We start from the raw sequence: 27057 nt of genomic DNA, 5'->3' as shown, positions 1-27057 counted from the left end.
TTTCCCTGTGTAGCCCTGGCTGTCCTGGAACTAGCTCTATAAGACCACCCTGGCCTCAGACTCACAGAGATCTGCCTGCCTCTGCCTCCCCAGGATTAAAGATGTGTACCACCCAAGAGAGAGGCATCAAATTTCATTCTTTTTTTTTTTTGTCTTTTTGAGACAAGGTCTTTCTGTATATCTCTGGCTGTTCTAGAATTCACTCTACAGACCAGGCTAGCCTCGAACTCTCAGATACCTGCCTGCCTCTGCCTCCTTGAGTGCTGGGATTAAAGGCGTGTGCCACCATCACCCAACCTTTCATTCCTTCTTTATCAGCATCATATCTTTCTTGCATTTCTCTTCCTGTTAAATTATCATTATGATAAGAAAATACAGTCCCCTGAGAGTGTCTCTGAAGACCACACCACAGTGCATAAGTGGTTATAAGTGGTCACTAGCTACAAAAGAAAATAGCTTGACTGTTTTATCTTTACATTTTCTATTGTTTTGGTGATCACGAGATTGTCCTGGGCAGCTACACATATTAAAAATCTAAGAGTGCAAAGTAGGTTGTTGTATTTAATCCCAAGAATAATTTGCTAAGGTGAAGATTATATTATCAAATTTCAGACGATAAAGGGGAATACAAAAAACTTTCTAAGACATAAATAGTAAAAACATAATTCAAATAAGCTTCAAAGGGATTCTAAATCCAAATCTACCACTCAAAATTCATATAGGGAGCAAGGGAAGACAAAAGTAGTCAGTTTTTCTTATAGACTTTCTCTCCAACAGTACCTTTTAAGTATCATTTATTAAATCTCTTTCATTAAAACAGTTTCACTTTCAAAAGTCACCAGCTGCATTTTATCAACATGGCTTGATCTTTTAGGTCAAGCACACTCTTGGCCTGGGCAACCTTTCTGCGATGTGCAAACTGTGAAGGAAGATGATAGTTGAGAGAGGCCTTTGTTGTGAGCTGGGAACAGCTGACACACCACAGGTCTTCCATGAGTGCAGTAGGGAAGCAGGTGCAGGAGAAGCTGGCTGGCACAGACGCCTTGAATTTCATCTTCTCTGATGACCTACTTGACCAGGTCATGACGGAGGTGACCCCATCTGTTGAATCGCGTGACTACTTTGTAGTCGTTCCTTAGATACACTGCTATCTAGAAAATTTCCTTGAAATCAAAAAGTTCAATATTCATGTGTATCATTCTGTGTATACAATTAGAAAAAGAATAAAATTTGATTGAAATACAATTTAAATCTTCAAGTAAGAAAAGAATGTGCATGACTTTGTTCTCTTCGATCTGGTTTCTAACCAAAGTGTAGCAAATAAAGTAATAGTGGCTATTTATGCTGTGCCACATATGTTGACTTACGATACCTCTCAGAGGAACCCTTAAGAGAACAACTGTGGGATTCATCTCTTCCCTAACACTCTCCTTGAGGAGACAATTCTCTTTAAACTCAGTTATGTCACAGCTGAATGCTTTGAGAACCTGCTAGAACTAGCAGACACAGTGTTATTAGTAAGCTAGAGAAAGGGGAGACCCCAGAGCAGCTATCCGCTTCTTTCGTTTCTCTACAATCAGCCCCTTCATAGCCCTGATAACAGTGGCATAGGAAGTTCTCTGCCATCCCCGCTAGGTCCGCCTCTGATGTTCTTCCCTTCACTACGAACTCTCCGTCCTCAGAGACGTCTATGCGGTAACTTGCGGGGTTCAAATGGAGGTAATGAGGTGCTTTCCATGTCTTCCGTATGCACCTCCCATTATTCTTGCAAAGGTGATGACTGCAGACCTCAACTGCTCTGGTCACGTTGATTATGTATTTCCCAAAATCCGAATTCACAAAGTGGTTGACCTTCGAACAGTTCTCCTGAGAAGGCATGAAAGCAATTGGATCAGATATTTTAGACCCAGAAGGCAGCTCTTTAGACTGGTCTAAAACTGGATGGCTTTGTCCTAGTGGGTAAGCTCTTGGACTCTACTGTAGCCCAAAGGTCTCCGATCAGAAGTGAGAATGGCCCTAGAGGCAGGAGATGTAACAGTAAGGCAGAGTAACTGAGTCAGCAAACTGGCCGGAGTCAACATGGAGGTCCTTGCTTTTCTTCAGTTCATGCATCTTTTCCTTCTAGCTCTCAAAGGCAATGAGTAGTGTGAGAAAGAAAGAAACACAAACAGAATCCACACCAGAGCTGCTGCTCCAGGCTGCCTCTCAGGGCTGGGTTGCTCTTTCTGGCTGAGTTAGAAAATACGAGTCGTCAAGCTCAGACGTACTGTAGACCCTTCCACCTAGAGCATTCTGGACTTCTCCTTTGCTTATACTTAAGCATAACCTGTTGCGGGTTCTACTCCTACACACAACCAGCTATAGGAAAGCTGGGAACACTGGGTCATTCTCGTGTGTTTTCTAGTACGTATTCTACATAGAAGTCACCTCAGATGTGTATATCTTGATGAAATACTTCCTCATGAGCCTTGAGTCAGCAACTGAACCCATGGCTCTCTGAATATGCTCATAGATGTGTGTGGTAGCTATTCTTCAATATCAACTTGTAACATCTGGAATTAACTGCTATGGAAACTCCTTCAGCCAATAGCCTTTAAGATACCGGCTCACTTTGGGCGTGGCCTTGTGTACTATAAACGCAGATGAAAAGCTTCCACAGATCTATTGGCTGCTGGATTCAGTTCCAGTTCCCAGGACACACAGAGGACTGTGGATCGCTACTCTTTCTGTGAGTTTATCCCCAAATAAAGAAGCCTCTCTGATACTCCATTTCGGGCCATTGTGGAACTCTTTTGTATGCCAGCAATTAACTAAAACTCAAGTGACTGGGCACACACCTGTGGGGGATTTGTTTTTTCTTAATTAAATCATTTGAAATGGGAAGAACCACTTCCAATCTGGATCTCTGAGGTGGAAAGATCCACCTCTAATCAGGACCACACCTTTCTGGCAGCCTATATAAAGGACATAGAAAATGGAAGCAAGCTCTCTCTTTGCCTGTTTGCTCTAACTCACTGGACAGTCCAACCCTTAACACCAATCAGAGCCTACTCCTTTGGGATTCTGGCATATACTGAAGACAAGAGGAGACATCCAGCTTTGTGGAGCGAGAAAATCCTGGATTCTTGAACCTTCTGTTGGTAGACAGTCATTGGTGGACTAGCTGGAGCACAGCCTATAAGCCATTCTAATAAATCCCCTTTATATATGTGAATATAAATAGATTTGGAAATATATGTTCATTCTATAAGTTATCTTCCTCTAGACCCCGGAGAGTCTAGAAAAACCTGACTAATACAGTGAGCATGCTTACAAACACATTTGTGAACATTGTCTCAATAGTAACAAATTGAGCCAGTAAAGTTTTAAAAATTAATATAGACTTATTTTTTCAATTTAACCCAAATTTTAAGGATACAATCTTGACAACTCTGAGTAAAAATAAATAAATAAATAGAAAATAAACGTGTTATAGTAATGCTTCAGACAAATAAAATTAAGAACAACTGAAGATAAATAAGAGACTACAATTAATGTGGTTTAAAGAAAGTCAGAAGATTTCTTGAAGTAAATACTCTTTCAGCTGGATAAAACTTAAAAATATATCTTAATCTTGTTTTAAAGGCTATCAATTTCCGGTTGGCTACTCTATAGGGGAAAGTGCTTTTAATAGGAAGGTTTAAAAGTTAACATTTTTTTCTAGCTCTCCAGATAGGATGCACTATTTCATGTAGGAGGTCAATGCAAGGGATCCAGTCTCAGAGGTCTGTGGTGGTTAATAACAGTTCTGCTATGAAGTAGCCTGAACACCTAATGACCTAATTGATTCCCTCTCTTATCACCTTGTCTATAGTGGAAGAGAATAGTCATTAGCAGGCATGGCCAGTAATTGAGCAGATCCAGAACACACAGAAAAGCTGTATTAATACATGATAAATATCAAACAAATATCAGTGTTATGATTACTGTCTTTTTATTATTTTTAGCCTTATCTAAGTACTAAGTGCTGATTTTTGACTTTTACCCTAAATCTGGCTTGCTGTGGGAATACTGAGAGTTTTGGTTGGGGTGATCTCTACAGGAAAGCAGAACAGTATACTCTGGAGGTACTGACTTACCACAGATGCAGTTAAATTCATGTCTCCCCAAATGACAAAGCCTGCAGCTCCCAGCGCAGCGCTTTCTCCAATGATACTTATTAGGTCTTGCTAGATGAAAGAGAACAAAGTTAATTAGTCATTGGAAGATGTATCAGCTCACCAGGAATTAAGATTTCAGACTGAGGCCAAATACACCCTAGATATCATCTCCTGATTTCTCAGAGTGACACAAATGTGAAACGGACTGATGCTCAGAACCACATTCTCTGATCACATACAACAGTGTGTTTGCGTGTGTACATGCGTGTGTGTGTGTGTGTGTGTGTGTGTGTGTGTGTGTGTGTGTGTGTGTTTAGGCAGAGTCTCACTGAGTAGCCTTGGCTGCTCTGGAACTCACCGTATAGATCAGGATGAACTCAAACTCATAGAGATCCTTCTGCCTTTGCCTCTAACTTCTGGGGTTAAGAGCAGGTACTACCCAAGAAAACCCACAGAATCAACTATGTAATACTCATGAGAGCTCACAGGGATTGAACCAACAACCAGGGAGCATGCAAGGGTCTGACCCAGACCCTCTTCATATACGTTATGATAGTGTAGCTTGGTCTTCTTGGAAAACAAAAAACAAAACAAAAAGAGAAAAGTGGGAGCAGGGCTCTGACTTTGTCCGTTCTTTATATTTGGCCCCTGAAACGCTCTATATTTAATTTCTAAATACTGGATATAATGGGTTCTATCTATGTATGCTTCATCTAAGAAATGACAAATCCACAAGGATTTCTCCCAATATGGCAAAAGTAAATGAAATGGAGGTATCACAAGTAAAAATCAGTGTTTTATCATTCAAAGATAAGCTTAGTGCCAGAGATGACTGTGGACCAAAGGAACAGAGGGGAAAATAAGAGTTGGGCACATGCTGCTGATTTCCTAGCTTATTAAATTATAATACATTCTCCCTCTATGAAGGATGCTAAACATTTACCTTTTACTCCAAAGATAAATTTCCATAAGTTAAGTGATAGAAAATGGTGAGTTGGAGGAAAATACAAGCAAAAGAAAAAAATCAAACTATCTTTATTTTGCCTACTTTATCATAATATCAATACCTGACTAATTTTTCTTCTCCTGGCACTTCTATAGTCCATCGTACAAACTAACAATTTTACAACGTTTATCTTAAAACAAGCTTTTACGGACATTTTTCTGGAGACTTTTGAAGTGTGAAGAGAGGCTTAAGTTTGAATTGACTTACCTCTCTGGTTCATATCCATTTCTGTTCTCCAAGACCATAATATCAGACAGCCCACAAAACAAGAAAAGGAGGGCCTCAAAGGAGATGACATACATAAGAGGATTTTGAAAATTGTCCACAGGCTGGTGAATGCAAGCATAATTACCTATGCAGTGCTCAGATTGCAGACTGCAGGATGTACAACTGTTGACACAAATGCATAAGGAAGACAACTCAGACCACTGACTTTAAAAGAACCTTGAGACCAACAAGGGGACAATCACAGCCTGTGGTCAGAAGAAAGTCTCCAAGATCCTATTTAGGATTAAGAATATTATCAAAGGAGAAATGGGACATAGCATTTATATCTTGTGTTTAGGTCACTGATTTACATTCACTAAATATGGAAGCTACAGATTTATGTCGTGACAGCCCTACCTTCTAAGGTTATATTAGTTTAAGTATGCCATTCCTTTAGTATCATTAGGAAAGAGCATTTATTGGGACAGATCAAAGAATAACTAGTCTTCAAGAACATCTTGACCAAAAACAAAGGGGCAATATCAATAAAGAAAAATGTTAGCGTCATATTAGTTCACTGTCATCTGGCAGTGATGTGATAATTGAATCACAGACTAGGTATGATCTGAGGACCAGAAAAATAAAAGCACTAAGGAAGCTATTGAGAGGACACCTCTGGGAGTGTACAGGGACCACCTAAGAATTGGAGCCTCGCAGATAGCATTGCATGAACATAGAAGCAAAGAAACAAAGCGGCTGTAGCAAAAATGTGCCTCTGAGTCCCTGTGCAGCCTCGGCTTTTTGCCCATGATTCCCAAATTCAAATCAGTGTTTCAGAAGTTAAATGAGTACTTTGGTTGCTAGACAAAGAAAAAGAACCAATGTGGAAATAACCAGAAAACTTCCTCCATCCATGCTAGCTCACTTTCATCGTGACAAGATGGCATGCAGGCTACTGGAGAAGAAAAAAATATCAATGGTCTTACCGATCACAGTACTGGGTAACACTGCTACAATACAGACCACCCTGGCAAGATGTGCCCAATGGTACAATAACGTCATAACTTTAGAAGGTTAATCAACTAGTTTGTGCTTGGATCTGTAGCCTACTCAACAAGAGGGAAGTCAGGTAAAGTAATGTAAACCTGGCCAAAGGTCTGTGACTGAGAAGGTCATAGGTCCTAGAGAGAAACCAATGATTGCAACTTGCTAAGTGATCATATTGTGAAACTGTTTTTAATCATTGTATTTATTACATCCACAAATATGTGCTACTCATAACTTTAGTCACAGAAGCTTGTTTTTGCCGTGAACAGTGGAATAGACAAACTCATAACTGTTTAAAGTGCTGAGAATAAGATTCTACGAGGGCTCAGTTCTAATTGGGACATTATGTCAGCTCTCCACACCCTCTATCATTCGACCATTCAGGTAGCATCAAGGTACTGGGGACAGAAAGAATGCAAGAGCTGGTAAGTGAGAAGGAATGCGTGGAAATGCTGCCTCCTCTACATGGTGGATCTGTTGCATTTGTGAGCTCACAACAGCTATGGTTTCCTGCATAAGATCAAACTAGTTAAAATTCCAGTCTGATTGGGGCCAGGGAGCTCATGTGGTTCCACTCCTAGCTTAGGAGCTGTTGACAGTTCATGGTTTTTAGATACACAGGGCATCTCGTTTTCTTGGAGAGTGTGGCCACTAGTAAGTTGCTCATGCTCCAGCGGATAGCCATGTAAAAAGACCAGGTACCACTAACTTGACTTAAAAAGGTGGAGGGGACTTGAAATGGAAGGGATAAATATGGAAGAGACCATCAGGGAGAGTTGAGGGACAACGTGGAAGGTGGACATAATCAGATTACATTGTATGTATGTAAGGGGGAAGTAGAGGAAAGGATACCTAGAAGAGTCTTCCTCCATACTTAGTTTGTGGTCCCTGGTGCTTACCAAAATTTATGTTAGAAAATTATCTACCAGTGGGAGACAGAATGGAAAAACAGTCACTAAAGAACTTACTTTGTATGTTGCCAGAGAAACTAATTACTCACAGAAAAACGTCTAAATCTTCACCTACAGAAACAGTTTTCATGATTTTTATAGAGCATAACATCACATTATGTCTTGATTGAATTTACATGTTGGTGGTACTAGCCATCTTCTTGGTGGAATGAGATGGAAGTGCCTTTGTATTATTTCCCCCAAGCTATGGCTGCTGCCTGAGATTCTTAGAGAGTCCATGGCTGAGTGCTTCAAGGCTTTGAAACTTGTTTTAAATTGACAGCTATTCCACATGTATTTCTGAAGTGATTCAAATTTTCACACAACTTTTCTCATTTGGTTTATTTTTTCATACTTCTGTCAGATCAGTGGAGTAGCGATAGTGTCTTCATCCCCTGTTTCTGTGTGAAGAACTGAGACACTGGGTTCTGGAAAGGGTAAGAGATTTGCTACCATCTTCAACTGTATACATGCATGCATTCTAAACTGTCGACATATTTGAGAAAGAAATGGAAGTCGTCCCTCATAGTCGTTCGGAGTTTGAAGTAGACAAGCATCACATTTTTTAAACTGTGAGGAGATTTTGTGGTAGATTGAGTGCGGTGGTGTGTATGCTGACGTTTTCAGTCACAAAGCTGCCCTCTCAGAATGAGAAGAGCCCCGAGTGCTGGTGTTGCTTTCCTGAGAGGAAAGCGTAGCATTTCTGAACTATTGCTATAAGACAAAGGTGACCCAAGCCATGTGCAGTGTACAGAATGACCCAACACACTACAGTGATTCATTCTACAGTAGTTCACACTACTTGCTTTTCTAGATGAGCATGATTCCTCTAAATTTTAGGTTTTTATTTTCAAAAATAAATTCATCATCACTGAAGAAAGGACCATTATGAAGCTAAATATGCAAATATATATAGAGAGAAAGTTAAAACAGACTTTCTGATATATGTGTGTATACCATATATGTGTGTCTGTGTATATATACCATATATACATATATATGCTCTATTTTACTTTCCATTGCCAGAGTCAGTATTATCCTGTAAAATTTTAGATAGCTTTTCCAATCCTCCCAGCAAAGATCTCTTGCCATTCTTGATTCAGTATTCACAGATGACTTTTGTGGGTAGTATGAGTCTCAGCCCATTGTGAAGGCTTTCACCTTCTGGATAGTGATAAAGCCACAGAATTTCCACACCTCCCACAGGTGCGCTCCTTCTTCTCCTTCATATGGGCACGCATGGTAAAGCCCAGACCTGAGTGCTTCCTACGCATCTGCCTGAGGATGCCAAGCACCTTTTAGCCATCTGGTCCACTGATATTTATAATTGAGAAATGAGAAGAAACACCTCTGTTGAAATATCTTAAACCCTTGGTGGCAAGTCAAATGCTAAAATACTATTGCATCATGAAACAATGGCTGAAACAGATTGTAAGTTTTCTTGGTGCAGAAAAGATATATACATAAGTACCCAAATCCACTCTTTGTCTTGGAAATTTTTGTTTAAATGACTGGGGCAACAAAGGAAGAGAAAATCAGGCTGAAAGTTGGCCAAGTTTCAAGGTTACTCTCCTGGAACAGATGAGATCTCTGGCAACAAATACAACTTGGGCAAAAATTATCAGGTACAAAGACAGTTCTCTCAGAGCTTTAACCTGGGTTGTGAAGCTACTCATGGTTACCACTGAATTTACAAGCCTACACCACCTCTACCAGTTTGCCATGAGCAGTTTTCAGAGAGGCAACTAGGTACAAGATGGCTCTGCCAACTGATGATTGTTTCATACTTTTAAAACTGCTTTTAAATTTTATATAATTTTAAACCCTTACAGGCATGAATATCGCTTACTTAGTAAAACCTGGCATTACATGTTTAAAAGAAAACAAATTCTCCTCTCCTTGCATTTGAAATGATGAAGCAAGAGGCCGGGATGTCTTTCATTCTATGTTCAAAATGCACTCTCTAATTTCTTAGCCTGCTAAGCACAAACTGTTTCAGTAATATTCCACAACAGCCAGGCACAGGGAATTCAGTAGCTGCTAGCCTCATATGTTAGCTCTTTCACCCTTTGCTGTGTCCTTTAAAAACAGTGTCAACAAACAAGATCACAAAATTTAGTTGCATAAAGGAAGAGTCTAAGCAGACCAGTACTCTAGAAAGAATAAGACGCTAGGTATAATTAACAAGGAAATTTATCGTTTAGAAATGCAGCCGAAATCCTCCACCATGAGACAAGGAAAGTCTTACCCTAGAAAGAAAGAGCAGAGGTTCATCTCTGTAGCCCAGTCGTGTGTAGATGAAAACAGGTAGAGCATAATCATGTGACGTCATGGTAGAGATCCTCATTGATTCATATACCCGAAATTGAGAGAAGTGCAAAGTACGTTCGCTGTCTCTCAAGGATTTCTTGATACTAATAGCAGGATACAGAGAAGTACTGCTGTTCCAGAGCCAAGAGAGCTCATCATTCCGCAGAAGTTCCTCTTCCGGGCATGACCCAGTATAGTTTGCATCATAAAAATTGTAATTGTGGCAATCGGGATATAAATAATAACCCCAAAGGCCTTTGGGTCGACTCCTGATTCCCAATTTGATAGTTTCCTCCATGAAAGCTTTTGCACTTTTCTCAAAGGTTGCTTTCGCTAGATTTTCAATATCAGCAGCTGACATGTTCTTCTTCATATCAGAAATAAGTGTTCTTGACTTTTGTCTGTAGACATCCTTTGCATCCCAGTTCCGGGCCCACTGTGGGCGCCAATATTCCCAGTCTATAACAGCAAGCCCACTGAAGTTTTCACCAGGGATGTAAAAGCTAATATCCTGGGCAGCCTTTTTCAGATGTAATTGTAAGCTTGTGTTTTGTGGAAGACCCCCATTGATGGGGACCCCTCTTGATGTATACCATGGGTAATTTCCCAACTTGTTGGCATAAAATATAGTAACATTTTGCTCCCCATCTTTGAGTCGAGGGCTTCCAATCATCTGAAACATTTTCAAATTCAGTGTTAAATTATATTTTATCAAACACAGATCTGTTGGTGCATTCCAAGCAGCTATAAAAGGTTTCCTTTGGTAAATTGGAAGTCGGGCAGGTTTTAGAGATGAGATAGACTTCAGGATAAAAAATATGAGCAGCCCTGATGGAAGATGTACTGGCTGAACAACGTGGAGCCTTAATTTTCCTTGAGATAACAGTTTCATGATAAGATAGGAACTTACACCACTTCTTCTTTAGTGTTCCCCAGAAGGCCTGTGGAGAGATTTAATTTTCTGTTTGAGATAACTTGAAAAGGATGGATGTTATTAATGTTTTTTCTTTGTATTTTCAAAACACATTTATTTTAAAGTCATAATGATTTCTATAAATGAACTGAGATGTAAAATCAAGTGTCATGGTCAGGTTTCTACTCAGGGATAAGCAAAAAGATTTGGGAAGTGTTGAAGAACTTCAGACCCTGTATGTCCACAATAGGATAAAAAATGAGATGTGTGGTTCATGATGAAAAGCCAATGTGAAATAATACAACCACCTTGGCAAGTTTTCCAATATCTGCAATACACTCGGATGCTTTCATTGTTTTACTATAGCAATTATGTCACAGTCTGTAATTGCATTCCCAGTTTACAAAAGAAGAAATGGAGACCGAAATGAAGGGCCCTGAATGATGTCACACCACATGGAAGATAAGACAATGCAAACAAATTATAGACAAAATGCATAGTAAGTTAGTGGAGCACTTAACCTGGCTGTGAAGGATATAGGAAGAGAACCAAGATCAGTAGCAAGGAATGCCGCCGAGAAGGTGCACTCGGGCTGACTTGAGAAGGCAAGAGACATAAAAATGTCTCATTTTCCTTTCAGTTTTCTGGGGGAGAACTGCAAAAGAACTGCTTTTAGATAACCACTGCAAAGACCTTAATGGCGTAAAATGTTCTTCTGTACCAGTGAAATGACAATGCCTTTTGCTTAAGTATAACGCCATAATATTAATACATGTAGCAGACATTTGCTGAGTATGTGCCTAATGCCATGATACTAAGACATGTAGCAGACATTTGCTGGGTACATGCCTAATGCCATGATGCTAAGACATGTAGTAGACACTTGCTGGGTACATGCCTAGGAAACAGATCCCTTTCGACTTCCTCTGTGGTGAATTCTGCACCACATGTCTTGGTGAAGTGTGTAGTACTGCTTCCCTTAATAAGTCCCAAAGTGTAGTTGCTTCCCTGGCTTTCAATGCTCCTTTGATGCTGTTTGGGACCATGATAAAACCACTTAGATGCATCCTACGCTAGTCTTTAAATTGAGATCTTGCAATTCCAAGAGTTCAAGAGGTAATGCTGATAGTGGTGAGAAAATTCTAACATCCAGAAGATAGGGAGATGGTTTGGTGGGTAAAGTGCTTGTTGTAAAAGTGTGAGAACCTGAGTGTGGATCCTAGCACCCCCACAAAAGCTGGTCAGTGGAACTCTCCTGTAACCCCAGCACGGGGGAATGCAGGCAGGTATATCCCTAAAAGTCACCAGCCAGCAGCAGTCTAGCTGAACTAATGAGTTTAAGGTTAAGAAAGAGACTTGTCTTGAAAACTAAAATGGAGAGGGAGAAAGGAAGACATTGGGCATTGACCTCTGGTATTCACACATTTGTGTGCAGACAATTGCACCTGCATACACACACACACATGTATACACACAAATACATACACACACAGCCCACCCACGCATGCACACACATGCACACACATGCACACACAACACACACACATACATATACACATGCATGTGCACATTCACATGCTTACACGCACACACAGTTTTCATTGTCCAGAAACAGAAATGGCAGAGTTTGAGGGTCATCTAATGTCCATGTTTCTGCTGCTTGGTGCCAACATTGTTTTTGTGCTGAGGCGCTTTTCTGTTCACCTATGGTAGGTTTGATTTCAAACCAGAGACTGTGATAGACAAAAACTTTCTGTGGAACCTCTGACTTTCGAGAATTTCCTGAAATACACGTCATTCTAGGCAATTACCATTTTAGCCACCAGAGGGCAGGGCACCAACCAAACCTCATGGTATTTCTCAGCATACTAAAGCAAACAGAAATTCTAAATAATTTATCAAACCATTAAAAGACATTTAGGAAGTCCTAAGTAAACTGATACAGTCAAAAGTCATTTTTTAACATTAAATATTTTTATTTATTGGATAAATATCTACTCCTCCACAGCCCGAAGATGAATAAAATTACTCTACCTACATTAGTAGGTACAACTGACCTTTGCTTCAGATTTCCTCAGGTCCCCTTCCCCTCACCACATCTATGCAACCCAACCATGGCCCCTATTTCTGAGCCCTACTGTATCTGGGCCAGTCAACGCACAGATCACTGCTTGGGTTCCACACCTAATCCTAAGCATCCCATAGCAACTTGCCTTTGCTTTCTGGTCTCCTGCTCTCATCCTCTCCTGAAGGTCCTAATCCTTTAAACTCATCTCTGATTGGTGGAGTTAAGGAAGAGCTGACAACATAGTTAATCAACTGTATGGATGCGTGAGGAGTTTAACCTCGGCTCATTCCCTAAAGTGTGTTATGTGCTTCTCTCTGCTTAATAAGAGACAGGTTTATTTGGGAACATATAGGAGAACCATCTGTGAAGACATTTTGGAGGTCTCTAAACAAAAGAAAAAGGAGGTAGATTTCTTCCCAGATAGCTGCACCTCAAAGAGCAAAGACGCACCCAAGAAAGTTTCTTAACTACTATACAGTGACTTTGGCTTCACAGCTCTGATCTTGCCCACTGAAAGATGAACACAACAAAGACAACAAAAAGCTACGATGTGTTTCTAGGAACCCCGTGCCTCCCCCGCCCCCCGCAACCCAGGATCTTACCTCTGGTTCACTCTTCCAGATAATGAAGAAGGTGAGTATCTGTACCTTCGTAGGAGATGGATCTGCTACGTTCAGACTGGGATCTGTGAAGAAGCCACTTTCCTCTATTCCTCTCACCGGAACTGTCATGATAAATTATATTTAAAAAAACTAAAATGAATAACCCAGTAATGAGAAGAGCTGAGGCCAGGGAGCTTATCAATAGATGTGGGCAATTTCACAGGATAGCAAAGTTAAACAAGTTCATTGGCAAGCCGCAATAGAAATGAGATAGTGAAGACCATCTTGTTCGGGCATGGGAGTAGGGTGTGTAATGCACAAATATTAAACATGTCTGTCACTGAGGACGAATGGTTCCTTCTCTGTGGTTTTCTGTTTATTTGCTTGTTTGCAGTTCCAGGGATGAAACCCGTGGACTCATACATGATCACCCTTCTTCACCCACGCACCGACTCTCTCTGCCTTCTGATAGCCTACAGCCTTCTACCTGCCCCCCATTCTTAGACTCACTCCCAAGTTACCCAAGCAAGGCAGAAATCCTACAGGTGGTTCTCTCTGACATCCTTTTGCCGAATACTCCTGAGGGTTTGAACACTCCATCTGTTGCATGAGCGATAAGGCCCCTCGATTAAGTACAAGTGTGGCCTGGTGATCTTTGAAGCTCTGGCACTTAGGCGAGGGCAGAGGCATTTAGCATTCATTCCAGAAGGGGAGTTCTGTAAGAACCAGGGCGACTATAAAGAAGCTGCTGTGGTGGCCTGCCAGAGGGTTGTTTCAAAGAGTAATGAGTAACAACCTCGGGGAGTTTTAACAATCACATTTAAAAAAAAAAAAAAAAGAACTGAATGTTTTGTTCTTTGGTTCTTATATGAATGGAAAACAGTGTTGTCACCTGAGCCGCATCCCTAACTCTTATTGTTTTTTTTTTTCTTGGTTGGTTTAAGTTTTGTCTTAGTTTTTGTTTGGGAACTAGATCTTTCTGTATACCCAGGCTGGCCTTGACCTGGTGATCCTCCTGTCAGCACCTCCCAAGGGCTGGTGTTAGAGTATGTCTTTATCTTGACTGCAGCTCCGAATGCTTTTTTTCCACTCATGCACCAAGGATGATATTATAGCTCAATAATATTAGAGCTACTACCTGGAAACACTTGAAAGCATATATTCTAGATTCCACGTTAACGCATTACAGAAGAAATCTAACACCCTAACTCAGAATCCTTCTTTTTCATAATATTGGGATTTTGTTTTTAAACATCTTTTTAAGATGTCAAGCGAAACCTATCAAGGTTTACAGAGATATCCTGGAGTTCCTAGCCTCTTGAGAATCCAATAAATGTGATTTACTTCCAAACCATCAAAGAAAGTTCAGCTCACTCTGATATTTTATTGGTCATTATAAAATACATAAATATTTATCAAACAAAGGGCAGAGTGATCTCAAAGCCACAATTCTGCACTAGTAACTAGTAGCCTGCTCTCTGGTAACAACTTATTGGAGCAACAACCAATTAGAGCCATCATTCCTAATGAATTCCTTTTCTTTTAAATGTCGTTGCTCAAGGAGCTGGGTTTCTGTCTTCCAGAAAAAAATAATAGTAAGAAATATATATATATATATATATATATATATATATATATATATACAGAGATATCGATATATAAATACTATTGTACATATGGGTTTCTCAATAGACTTTTCCCCATAATTTTTTAATTAGAAAATTTAGCAACAATTGTGTTGTGATACAATCCACTTTATTACTGTGTCTCTTGAAGGCCCATAGCTTATAAGTATGTCCTGAACTTTCTATCACTCTTTTTCAAGTGGTGACCACAGAACACAGGTATGCCTTCTTCTGAACAAATCTTAGAACTCTAGTGCTAGCTGGGTTATATAAAACTGCTTCCCTTTCTATTCTTCTCACAAAAAAAACCCTAACTTTGTAAATATATAAAAATGACTATTTTAATGTCTCCTGTCACACGCTGTTTCTTCTGGATGGAAACCTCCCCTAACAGGAGGGTAGATAATCACAAGGCTCAGAAAATTCACACACAAAAAAAAAACCTCATAAGATGCACAAGGCCCCTCCCCAGCCTTTGTGATTGGCAAGCAGCTGCTAGGGAGGTGCCCTTTCCATGGTAATGACACCTGCAAGTTGCAGAGGAACTGGTTATACCGTCTTTGTGAGCCATCACCCATCACATGGAGACTTAACAATAGTGACGCTTTCCTGTGTCATCCGAGGCAGGGTGGAGCGTGAAGCTTTGCTGACCGGGAGTCACTCACGTTCCAGAAAGTAGACCCTTACCTGTGTTCTCATAAGCAACCCCAACAAACTCATAGGTTAATCAAAGCTGAGTTTGGGTGGGAACCTATCTTTGGTCTATTGGTGTTCTCTCTTTGGAATCAATGAGGCATTGCTATGAATCCCCTCAGGAAAAGTCCATGGGCACTAGTCAACGGAAACGTCACTACTCTTCGGTGTGAGAAGTCGCATTTCTTTCTGAAACAGAACCGTTTTGTTTTCAGAAACGCAGTCTAAGAGAGAATATAATTGAGTTTGTATGAAAGTATATGCTTAGTTTTGTCCAAAAATGTGCCACTTTTCTGTTAGGACTTGAATTTTCTTGCAGCCAGTATCAGCAGCTTTCTTGGGAAGGCACATAAAGTTGCAGGACCACACTTTTATTAAAATGTTCCCCCTGTCAATCTGTTCTTAACTAAACTCCTTAAAATAACATTAGGTTGATGTAACTCTTCAGCTGTCCAGCTAAAGTTTTCAAGCGCAAAAATAATCTAATGGTCTATGCAACATCATTCAAATCTTCTCAGCATCCATAATTATATTTTAAAATACTTGCATTCCCCATAATATGGCCCAAGTTATCACTAAGAAACCTGGAGTATTTGAAAAGATAGCCAGAGAGAAACTAAGGTCTGGAACAGACATTTAATCTCAGGCTTCAAGTCTGTAAAAAATATCTAAACCATCTACTTTTCTCTGCATTGTCCAGTTTCTATGGCTGAAGTCAACATACCAGGTTGAACTGGGTGACTAAGCCATATCGTCCTGTAGCAACTATGGTTCAACTACAAATTCTGCCTCAGTCCTGACAGACATGGCTTGGGAACTAGGATTTGCATGTTTGGTGACGTTCATCTCTGATAAAATACACTTTAGCAAGGAAAAAAGAAAAAGAAAAAGAACCAAGGGAAATATAAGTAGATGGGCTCCAGTCTGATTTCCGTGAAGGAAGAGCACAGCCCATGGGAAAGAGGCACAAACTACAAAAGTTTTTGTACTTACAAAAGCTTTACCCCGAGTGACATCACCTGTAAATCCCAAGGTTGAAAGTAATATCCATCATCAAGAGGAAGGCTATGAAAGCCAGGTCTTCCCCTTCTACACAAAGGGTATTTAGGATCTGTTACAAAGAATACATTCGCCTCTACAGATTACTATGAACATTATACAGATACTAAAATATTCCTTAAAATATAATTTTACACTTATTGATACATAATTTTCAAATTTAAAAAAAACAAAAAATTGAGATTATTTCCATAGTCTAAGAGTAGATATATATTGCAAACACACGCATACTCATGCATTTACTTACATATGTATAATTGGTGTAGTGAAGAATAACTCTGGATAAGTTCTCTGAAAATGGATGTACCACGTGTCTCCAAGGAGCACAGTGTAGCTGAGTAGGATTAGTGGACAAGGTGAGGTTTCCTTGGGGGGTATGTTGAGACATTGCTTATATGGATTTGGTTGCTTTTAAGAACCCTTTATTTAATGAAAACAGTCCATATAGCTTTGTGTTTTGAAAATACAGTTTACAAAATAATTCTGATCACAAGGCTGTAATAAATAAGGACCCTGAACAAGGTCAGACCTCAAGTTGGACTTTACTAGTTAATTATTAAGGATCTTTTACAAAGTATTAGCTTTTTCTCCAACCTCACCCCCACCCCTAAAAAAGTAAAAGAAAAAAAAAGACCCTTTTCAGAAAATAAGAAAAACTTTATTTTAATTAAAGGGGAATGCTTTGAGATTAAAGACTCTATTTAGACATTCAAGTATTAATAGCTAAATATAGATAGATTGACTACACATGGTAAAGAAAAGCCAGAAGTAGGTTAAGGCTTAATAAGTATTAAGCAAAGAACACTGATGACAGTGTTGAAGCCTTTAATTAGGATTCCTATATACCGTGTCATATAACACATATCAGTGGATTATTTATTACAGCTAGTAAAATAGCCTTCTCTCATTATAAATATGTCAAAATACTTGTTAGCAGACAGAATAATTTGGAAGATTTTGATATGAAAAGATGTTTTGAAGCTCTATCCCATTTCATGGCTATATATTAGTTTTGATGGTTTGTCCTTTAATTTTAAATAAATCAGAAAGTTAGGTTATCAACATGGCAACTTTGGATCATTTTTCTTGATTTTTATCCTCACTTCAATTCCTATACATATTGGAGGCAGGGTCTCACTATGTTTCCCGGACTGGCTTGGAACTCACCATGTAGACCAACCTGGTCTCGAACACAACAGAGATCCATTCGCCTCTGCTTCCCAAGTGCCAAGACTGAAGGTGTGCACCACTACCCCCCAGTTCTGCTGTATTTCATTCAATTACCCCTTTAAATGACGTTTGTCTTTTGACCTTCTTCGTTATTCCCCAGTGAATGTAGTTAGTGCCATTCTTGCTTTTCTGTTCCCACACTTTCCTTTCATAAATGCCCTCTTAGATCTAAGCGCTTTCTCTAAATTTGATCCGCTATCCCTGGTGAGTTGATAGCACGAAATGAAAACAATCTCAAGCCTATTATGCAGAATTTACCAAAGAAATTTAAAGTTTGTAATCTGATGTTCATTGCTATCACAAAAAAATTATCGAGGTAATAAGATAAAAAAATATTATCTTACAATTTAGCTTCTTTTTTACTGTTTTAATCTTCGTTGGGATATCACAATTCTGTTGCTTTGCAACATTCACAATTAAAACTATTGACGCCATCTAAATGTCCAGACATGGTACTGATAATCTATTTTCTGCCTCTGACCTGAAATCTGAGATCTTAAAAATTGCATTTGTGGACTAGAATTTAAACTCTGGTTCTCTGGCATGAAGAGCAGCAGCCCTTGCCCATTCTGTGCCCCTCTGAAATCCTGTGCCTCGCTCTCTGGTTGACAGCTTTCTCATCCCATACAGTCACCTCACTGAGTTAGACAGACTGTGGGCATTTCACAACTGTGCTCTGACCTCCCATATGTAATAGTTGCATGCCTGACCTTGCCGTGTCCTTTGACTTTATAACCACCTTTACCTGAAATATCTCCATCAGCCTTCAGTCCAGTTTACTGTAAGTTATTAAGTTTATTAAAAAACAACACAATCTGAGAAGATGTTGGCATGTAAACAAAGAGCAAGTAAAAGAATGCATGTGTTTTTCTTCGTTTTTAAGGTTTGTATCTTGAGTGATGGGTTACACGGGTGTTTCATTTCCGTCTGAGGCCCTGGGTTTACACTTTTGGCATCCTTGCTGGGTTAATAGGAAACCCTGACGCTGTGACTGAATGTGCCAAGTTGTAGTAACAAATATTTTGTGCTGTCTTATAAACAGGTGAATTAAACTCTGACAAAATAACAAATCATTAACTAAGCATTTATTTGTGTATACTTTAAAAGCTCATTAGATAACCTGATTTCTGACACTGACACACAGACTGTTTGATATTTGTACATCAGTAAAGAAAGTGAGTTTCTATATTAGTTGCAGAAACATAAGCTAATTATAAATGCAAAGGAAATACCCTTTCAAACAAATGGGTTTTAATTTTTAACAACAATTTTATTTCCCCACGATGGCTAATTGCATTCAGGATAGTTACAAAGCTTGCAACTTGGAAACACGTAAATTTAAATTATAATTTTTGCCGGTAATGCTGTAGGATTATCTAACACAGCAGAAAGATAAAGAAATGTAGAAATCATAAATTCTGGGTGGCACTAAGATTGCATACAATAAGTGTTTTTGAAATACCTATGCAAAGGCAGAAGGACTTCCAGTCTGGAACAGCAGCCAGTTCTTGACACATCCAACATGTTCTACCAAAGAAATATTGCTTCTTTTGCTGTCGCTGTTGTTGCTGTTTTCAAACATGCATAAGTGGTAACATAGGATCATTCTTTTGATTCCATTGTGGCATTAGAACAGTACTTAGTACTTAAGGTGCTTTCTTTTTCTGTGAAAAAGACAAGTCAGAGATGGTTCTCATTAGAAATGTATAGCATCTAAAATTCTATTGCATGTTAAAAAAAACTCTCAAGAAATATATTAAGCTGAGGAGACAAGACTTCAACAAACAAGTAGTTATAGATGAAGGTAGAAGCATGAATAGAACTTTACATCTTTTAGTACTGAATATGTTAAAGTGCTCCCCAAGAAAGAATCCGATCCACAAGATTATTGCTAAGGAAACGTTACATATTGTGAGTCTCCAGAAAAGAAGTCATGAAGGATGAGTCTAGAGACTCTGCACATTATTGTTGTATGACTTGCTTTTTGTTTGTTTGTTTGTTGTTGTTGTTTTCTGAACTTTATCTGTGAAACAGATGTTTAATTTCTTACCTATGACTGTTCAACAGTGACTTAGGAAGGAGACTCCAAAGTCTCCTTCTCTGCTTCCATCAGGTGAATTCCAGTTGCAATAAATACTGTATTTAAGGTGGCCTGGCTAGTGCTGCAAGAGCACCATGTTTGTCAGCAAGTATCCTAAGTGACAGCTGCTCTCTTTCGCAAGCAGCCCAGCCACTGGAGGAGTGAATAAGTCATGAAACAAGCAGGAAAACCCGGTTTCGCTCTAATTCTACATGATTGGCACAAGAGAGTCCCATGCTCCAGAGAAAAATACATATGAAAGGAACATTTTATGCAAACATGTAAAGTAGAAAATAAATGTATTATTCAGATGAACATGTGCACATATTGGATGACACTTTGTCTCACAAGGTTTCTATTCTGTTCTGCTTGCAAGCAATTTGTTGGGGATAAAGAAAACCTACAGATTATTTCTTCATCTGGGAATGAAGGAGTAAGAAAGAACACATTTTGCTACCTAAGCTATTCTGTTCAGCTAATAATTCCTCAAATTTTCACTTTCTGTTTGGCATATATAGTCATTATCCAGATACAGTTGGCTCCATTCTAACACAATTTCTTGACGTTAGACTTTTACTTCTCCCACAGATTTACTGAGTTAAGATTTATCTTTTTGTGCCATTTTGTACTTATTCTCTCTTTTCTAGACAACTCCGTGCATGTGAGCATGCTTATGCTGACCCTCTCCCTAACCAGTAAGAGGTTTCTCTTTCACAGAACGCTTCTTGATGACCATTTCTAACTATCCAATCACTTTCTGAGTATTTGACTAAAACTTAAACTTATTTTTATGATAGAAGCATCTATTTTCTGAATCCTTTCCAATGCTGCACATATCCTAAGAACTGTGACTTTTGTTTAAATAGCAAACCTCCAGTATTACTCATCATGACTGATATGATAACTACTGAATGAATTAGAAAACATTGTTTAAGATTATAAAAGTATTTTTATTAAATAAATATACTGTTACTATCATGGAAATTGTTAGCATGAGGAACTCTTTACCACTATTGATTTACAAAAAATTAAAGTGTGTAGCTCTGTAATAAAGCTGTATTGTAACTATTTATTAGGCCTGTTTTGTGGAACACCATTTAAGAAACCGAAAGTTAAGTATTAGGTCATGATACATATACTACAAAAACTTGCTTTTCAGAGAAACTGCCATCATAAAAGAGGAATAAACAAACCTTGACTAAATATAACAGTAAATAAGAACATTCTCAAATATAAATATAATGAATAAAATTACTAAATTCAATTGACAATGATCAGTGATAAACACATTTTAGAATACCAGATTTTCTAAAAGAGCTCATATTTTAGAAGATACTTCATTTGAACCATAAAGTTAGGCTAGAAAAGAAATTGGAATATTCAAGTCAGTGAGGACTAGTTTTCTCCCAGCTGTTGGAAGAAGACATTTCAAAACAACAATCTTTAATTTTTTTCAGACAGAACAGAAAGTATAGCTTACCTTCGCTTTGGTTTGCCTGCTGGTGCCTTATTCACCTGGTGCCGAGCAGAAGCTGAGTGTCAAGGGTGTCCCACTGGTCCGGAAGCCTGTCATTACAGGGTGACTCAGTCCTCCGAGCTAAGAGGAGGCTTGCATTAAATCTCTTTATAATCAAAGTCAGTCTCCCTCAAAACTATCCTCGTATAAACGACCATTGCCTTCTTAAAATATCCAGTTTGAATTTACTGACTTAAGGAGAAATAAGAAAAACTGATGGGGATTTCAATGGAAAACAGTAAAGAAGGCTGTATAGGTAAGATTTCCAGACTGAAGAATAAAAAGGGGGTTGAAGGCTTTGTGTCCTGTGTGTTATTTTAACAAAGAGACACTAATGTGCGGGCCTCGATAACAGAATGTCTCTTAGTGGGACATTAAGCATCATCCTGAGAAACTTCGTGAACAAGCAAGACCTAGTGGCTCAGGACGGTGAGCCACTCAGATAAAGACATGAGATAAGCACGTCTTTATTTAATGTGTCATTCTCTGCACGTGTCATTAGACAAAGTACTTACAAAGCTGAAAACAAGAGTTAGTATGACTCGCACACTGAAAACAGATGAACTCGAATAAAGACATGCGAAAACTGAAATGACAACACACAAGGTCCATGGGAAAACAGTACGATTTTGCCTCAGTTGTTCCTTTCCTTACAAAAGGATCCCATGATTGAAAACAGAAGCCATGGAAGTGGATGGAGGGCAATTATCCAAGTGATTGCTTGGAATATTGTTTACAGATATCAGAACCAGCAGACTTCCCTGCCATTCCCAAAGGTTGTGGAGTGGCAAGTAGGTTAGATATTTGACCTCGGAATACTTAAACAGCTCTTCCTCTATAGTACTGCACTGGTGTATTGGACCAAATACAAAAGCATAGTTTGAATGCAGAAGAGTGGTCTCCATTGTAAGCACAGAAAGCAGAAGAGATTGCTCACCTCTTGGGGAAATACTCTCTTCTCCCATGATAATTTCCTCCTTCCTTTGACAATTATGGGAGTTCCTACCAACCTGCATGTTTTCCACTTACGAGCACCAGAAGGAATGCTGCTCCTCTAGATGGCCCCAATTCCCATCAGAACTTCTCCCGTGGAGCCCAAGATTCCTATTGAGTAAATAACTCACGCACAGCAGTGAAATCCCTGTGATAGCTTCCTCAACCATTCAAGACCTTCACAGGTAGGATGGCAAAGGACTACCAGACACACAATACTAACAGTGTAAAAGAGAAGAATTTAAGGAAGGGAACAGCTCATACTAGAGAATGGGAATGGGGAGAGGAAATATTTAACAGTGGCAACATTAACAAAACAGAACGAAGTGTCAAGTCCATACTCAGGAGGCAGAAGGATCCTGAGTTCAAGGCCAGCCTGGACAGCATAAGAAGAACTTGTGTCAGAAAGCAATCAAGCAATAACAAAGATCTCATATTTTGAAGAGATTTAAGGTGCTGTTAAGTCTGATACCAAAACTACCATGAGAAAGGAGAAATGACATGTATCCTCTCAAAGAGCTCTTGGAAACTGTTGAGTAAGTAAAATGGTATTATAGAGAAAACACTAAAAAAAAATCAACAATACAAAGCAAAAGTTGCATAAAATCTTAGAACACCAGAGAAAAAAGCCACACAGATGGGTTATAGAAGAGCTGGAAATGAAACCAATGGAAATGTCATAAGTGAACAGAGACAGTGAGAAAGCAGAAATCACCTGACAAAATAATAAAGAAAATTCTCCTGGGCCAAAGGCAGGAGTCTGTATTTGAAGAGAACTTCCAAAGACACGGTAATGAATGTTTTCCATGTAAAAATAAATATACCACAAATTTGCTATGCATCAAAGGGTATAATTATAGCATTGTGTTTGTGAGCTGAAGAGCACATTCTTTCTGATTGGAAAGAATGAGTGGTGTGGAAGAGCGACGGAGAAAGCAAGTGGCTAATAGAAAGGCTTGTGCCTAAGTGAAAAGGGTCCAAATAATAGGGTTGGGTTGTGTTTTTGTTTTGCTTTGGCTTGGTTTTCTAAACAACAAATGGAAAGAATGGTATCCTCAATGACAGACTGCTGCTACTAAGGTGACTCACATTAAAGATAATCCTCCTACAGGTTTCTTACATGACATCCCTGTTACAAGATGTTTCCTTTACTAAAGTCATATGCAGTACTTTATTAGCACTAGGCTAACGGAGGGCCCTTTTGTTCATTTTTCTTGGAATTGTATCATAAATAGATATGAAAAACATATATGTATATTTGTCTTTGACTTAAACACAATGACTTCTCGTTTTTCATAGGCGGCTGATTAAGTATCTACCCTGGGAGTACAAATGTATGCAAGCAAAAGGAAGGGACGACAAGACCAGAAAAGTCCTCATAATCTGCATTTATCTTCAGATGTTTTCAAACTACCCTAAGAAGAATCTGCCATTCTTCAAGCGGCTGGTGAGATAGCTCAGCATTGAAGAGTACTTCCTGTTCTTGAAAAAGACCTGGATAGGGTTCTTAGCACCCACTTGACACCTCACAATGTCTGTATTTTCAGTTTTAGGGAAGCTGAAGCCCTCTTCTGGCCTCTGCAGGAACTGAATTCACATGGTGCACATATGTGCATGCACACATACATGCATACATACATACATATATACATATATACAAGTAGTACAAATGTGGCATTGTATAATGTTATATTATAAAACAAAATTCAATAACATCCTTATTTAGAAAATAGTAAGTGACTGTAGTTGCTAGCAGTCCTTCTACTAACTTGCCATGTTTTCCCCTTTCTTCTCCATATGTCAGTCCTTTCACATGTACTCATTATTTCAGAGACATTTTAAACACTAGATTCTACCTCTGATGTTTTCCTTGGTTGCTAGACAAAGTTGGGAATGCCTCCATTATTCTTTATGTGTTTTATTCCCTTCGTCTTTAAGTTGGTAGTAACGCTTAATATTTGCCTTTCCTAGTATATTGGGATAAGTTCAGCTTCTGAACCCTGATATAATAACTGTTAAATAGCTGTCCTTCCCTGGAAGACTAGAAAGAATCGTTGTTTTCTGCCTGATATAGTGATCAGTTGAATACTTATGAAAAACATTGCATGCCCATGCGTAGGCTTTAATTCCTGTAGACAGAGGTTTTGTGCTACAGGAAGGTGACGGGACAGGAGAACTCATACACCCTTCAATTTTGCTTTTTATATTTCATTGCTTCTTTACCTTTTCGTTTTCCCCCAGAATACGTGGACTAACTAATTAATGAAACAAATAATGTTAGCACGAGAATCTGAAAGTGACCTTTTATAAATTTCCACATGTGTGCTAGGATATAGTGAACCTAATGGTACTATATTTAGAACATATCAAGCAGGAAACGACTTCTTCTAGATTTAGAAAGTAAATAAAATTTAGGCCACCACACTCATTGTTGGGTCTGTAAAATGAAATGATTTGGACGACAATTATTAAGGCCCACAATGAGATTTTCAAATGAATGACCATCCAGTGAAAACTGACAAGCTGTTTTGGTATAGTGTATTTCAATAAACCAAGCTTTATCAAATGAAAGATTTATATTTAATGAAATATAAATTCTACCATGTAGGAAGCCAGTAGGGTTCATCTTTTGGTATTGATGAGCCAAGTGAATATCCAAGGTTCTCTGGATAAAGTTAATCCCCATTGCTTACATTTAAAAAGTCCTGTTCATCTCCACAGGTTAGTATCCTGGGGTGGTGGTGGTGATGGTGGTGGTGGTGGTGGTGTTTTGCTATTATATCCCTCATTATTTAAAAGTTCACAATCCCTGAAAGATAGAGTTGTTTCCTCTGAATTTGCTTCTCCTTATTTTAAGAATTCTTTCTCCAGATACAGCCTTTTGGATTTTTGTTTTTTTACTTGATTTTCCTTTTTTTGAGACAAGCTCTCACTATGTTATCTTGACTGGCTTTAAACTCACTATGTAAGCCAAGCTGGCCTTCAAGTTACAATCTACCTCTGCCTTCCAGGGGCTCAGGTTACAGGAGTAACTATTGTGTCTGGCTCCCTGATAGTGTTGACCTGTTTCTTCGCTGGCTGGCTATCTCAGTATAGAGGCTTTATGTGACTATCTTACATAAAATTCCAAGTGCTCTCTGAGCCTTCCTAATGCTGAAGCCTGTTTTCCCCTTATTCTGTAAAGTTCCGTCACCAACACATATGCTCGCCTATTTACGGCTTCTTTATCCTTAATCAGTTTCTAAGCTCCAAGAGGACAGGTGTATTCCTGTTACCCAGCATGACGTGAACAGCCAACAGTGTGTTTGGAATTTAAAACTAAATATTGTTTATAAAAGGGTTGAAATCAAAGAAAAATAATATTTTCTTCTCTTTCGTATTTTAAGAAAATATTGACTTCGTAGTAGGGAATAAGAAAAAAATTCATCAGAATCCCTGCTAATGTCATGCCAAGAAAAACTAATAGATTCAGTGCAGTGACAGGAGCCCTGCTCTTCTGCCTCAAAAGATTTGGAACGCGAGATCTGCAGGACTCTCCGTGCCAACCGTAATAACAGTGGCACACAAATCCATTCTTCATAGCCATTATTGTCTTCAGCTTACTCCTTGCAGAAGCGACAAATCTGAAACCGTGGTCTGTGGCATAGTCCTTCTGGCTGTCTTCGGGCATGTGCAGATAGGAGGAGGAGTCAGCTGTCTTTCGAACACATCGTCCATGGCTGCTACAGAGACTGTGACTGCACAATTTGGCTGCGGATGTTACATTGAGAGCATAGGGGCCCAGCAGCTCTTCAATAGTTTGCTGCACAGATAAGCAGGACTCCTGTAGGGAAAAAAAATGGGAGATGCTTAAAGAACAGATTGGAGTCCAGAAATAAACACACACATGTACAATTAACTGAACTTGGACAAAAAAATGTCGAGAACTTATAACACGGAAAAGATTGACTTATTTAAAAAAAAAAACTGGGTTGGGATGACTTGTCCAAACAAACTTGAACCACTAGATATCCAACAAAGGAAACTTTGCAAAAAGTGGTTCAAACTTGAGCATTAAAAGCCAAAAACCAATGAAACATTTTCAGAAAACTGGGTTTTTTTTCCCTGCTTCCTGTCAGTCATGACAATTCTCTTGCATGAGACCAAAAGTATGGGTGACAGAAGCAGAAATAAACAAGTGGAACTGTTAGACTACACACTTCTGCACACTCCCAGCTAACAGGGTGAAAAGGCATTCTACACAGCAATGCAAAATATTTGCAAAACTCCTGTTTCCCACAGTTTCTCACAACAAAATCAAAGTCTAAATGACCCAAAGCAGCACACATAATAACTGAATAAAAAAACTACACAAAATAGCCAAGTTTAGTGGTAGAGGCCCATAATCTCAGTTACTTGGGAGGCTGAGGCAAGAGAATCACAAGTCTGTGGTCTGAGTGACCTACAAAATTGAGTTCAAGGCCATTCTAGGCAACTATTTAAGATCCTATCTAAAAAAAATATGTGAAGTAAAATGAGTTCTAGGAATACAGCTCACCGACTCAGTCCTTACCAAACATATGTGAGGCCTTAGGTTCGACCCCTACATATGAAGAAATTAAAAGACCCAGGCAATAGAG

General features: G+C 39.0%; 2 protein-coding genes across 5 annotated transcripts in view; both read right to left on the bottom strand.

Annotated features, from left to right (window-relative positions):
* Positions 1 to 777: 777 nt before the first annotated feature.
* Hyal4 (hyaluronidase 4) lies at positions 778 to 19513 on the bottom strand. Of its 2 annotated transcripts, none has more exons than XM_085683934.2 (5): positions 19312 to 19513; positions 13243 to 13364; positions 9598 to 10600; positions 4119 to 4208; positions 778 to 1866 (listed from the first exon to the last, which is right to left on the bottom strand). In XM_085683934.2, exons 3-5 carry the CDS (start codon positions 10549 to 10551, stop codon positions 1465 to 1467), a joined length of 1446 nt encoding a protein of 481 aa, XP_085540060.1. In that variant the 5' UTR covers positions 10552 to 10600; positions 13243 to 13364; positions 19312 to 19513; the 3' UTR covers positions 778 to 1464. The 2 variants fall into 2 exon arrangements, with proteins under 2 accessions (XP_085540060.1, XP_048306956.1); XM_048450999.3 differs by lacking the exon at positions 19312 to 19513 and adding an exon at positions 16867 to 17009.
* A 1896-nt stretch (positions 19514 to 21409) lies between these two features.
* The window catches only part of LOC125411075 (hyaluronidase 1-like), a 38012-nt gene continuing 32364 nt past the window's right edge, over positions 21410 to 27057 (bottom strand). For 2 of the 3 annotated variants that reach the window (XM_085683931.1, XM_048450937.3), the window contains one exon: positions 23814 to 26261. In XM_085683931.1, coding sequence (XP_085540057.1) covers positions 25785 to 26261 — 477 coding nt within the window. In that variant the 3' untranslated portion in view covers positions 23814 to 25784. Of the gene's footprint in view, positions 21496 to 23813; positions 26262 to 27057 lie in introns of those variants that run through there. The other variant, XM_085683933.1, reaches the window with a different exon arrangement.

The sequence above is a fragment of the Myodes glareolus genome, chromosome 25 (genome assembly GCF_982192425.1).
Source record: "Myodes glareolus chromosome 25, mMyoGla1.1, whole genome shotgun sequence".
Taxonomy (NCBI): Eukaryota; Metazoa; Chordata; class Mammalia; order Rodentia; family Cricetidae; genus Myodes; species Myodes glareolus.
The sequence above is the reverse complement of the archived record's forward strand: the minus strand, read 5'-3'. Positions and strand labels throughout refer to the sequence as shown.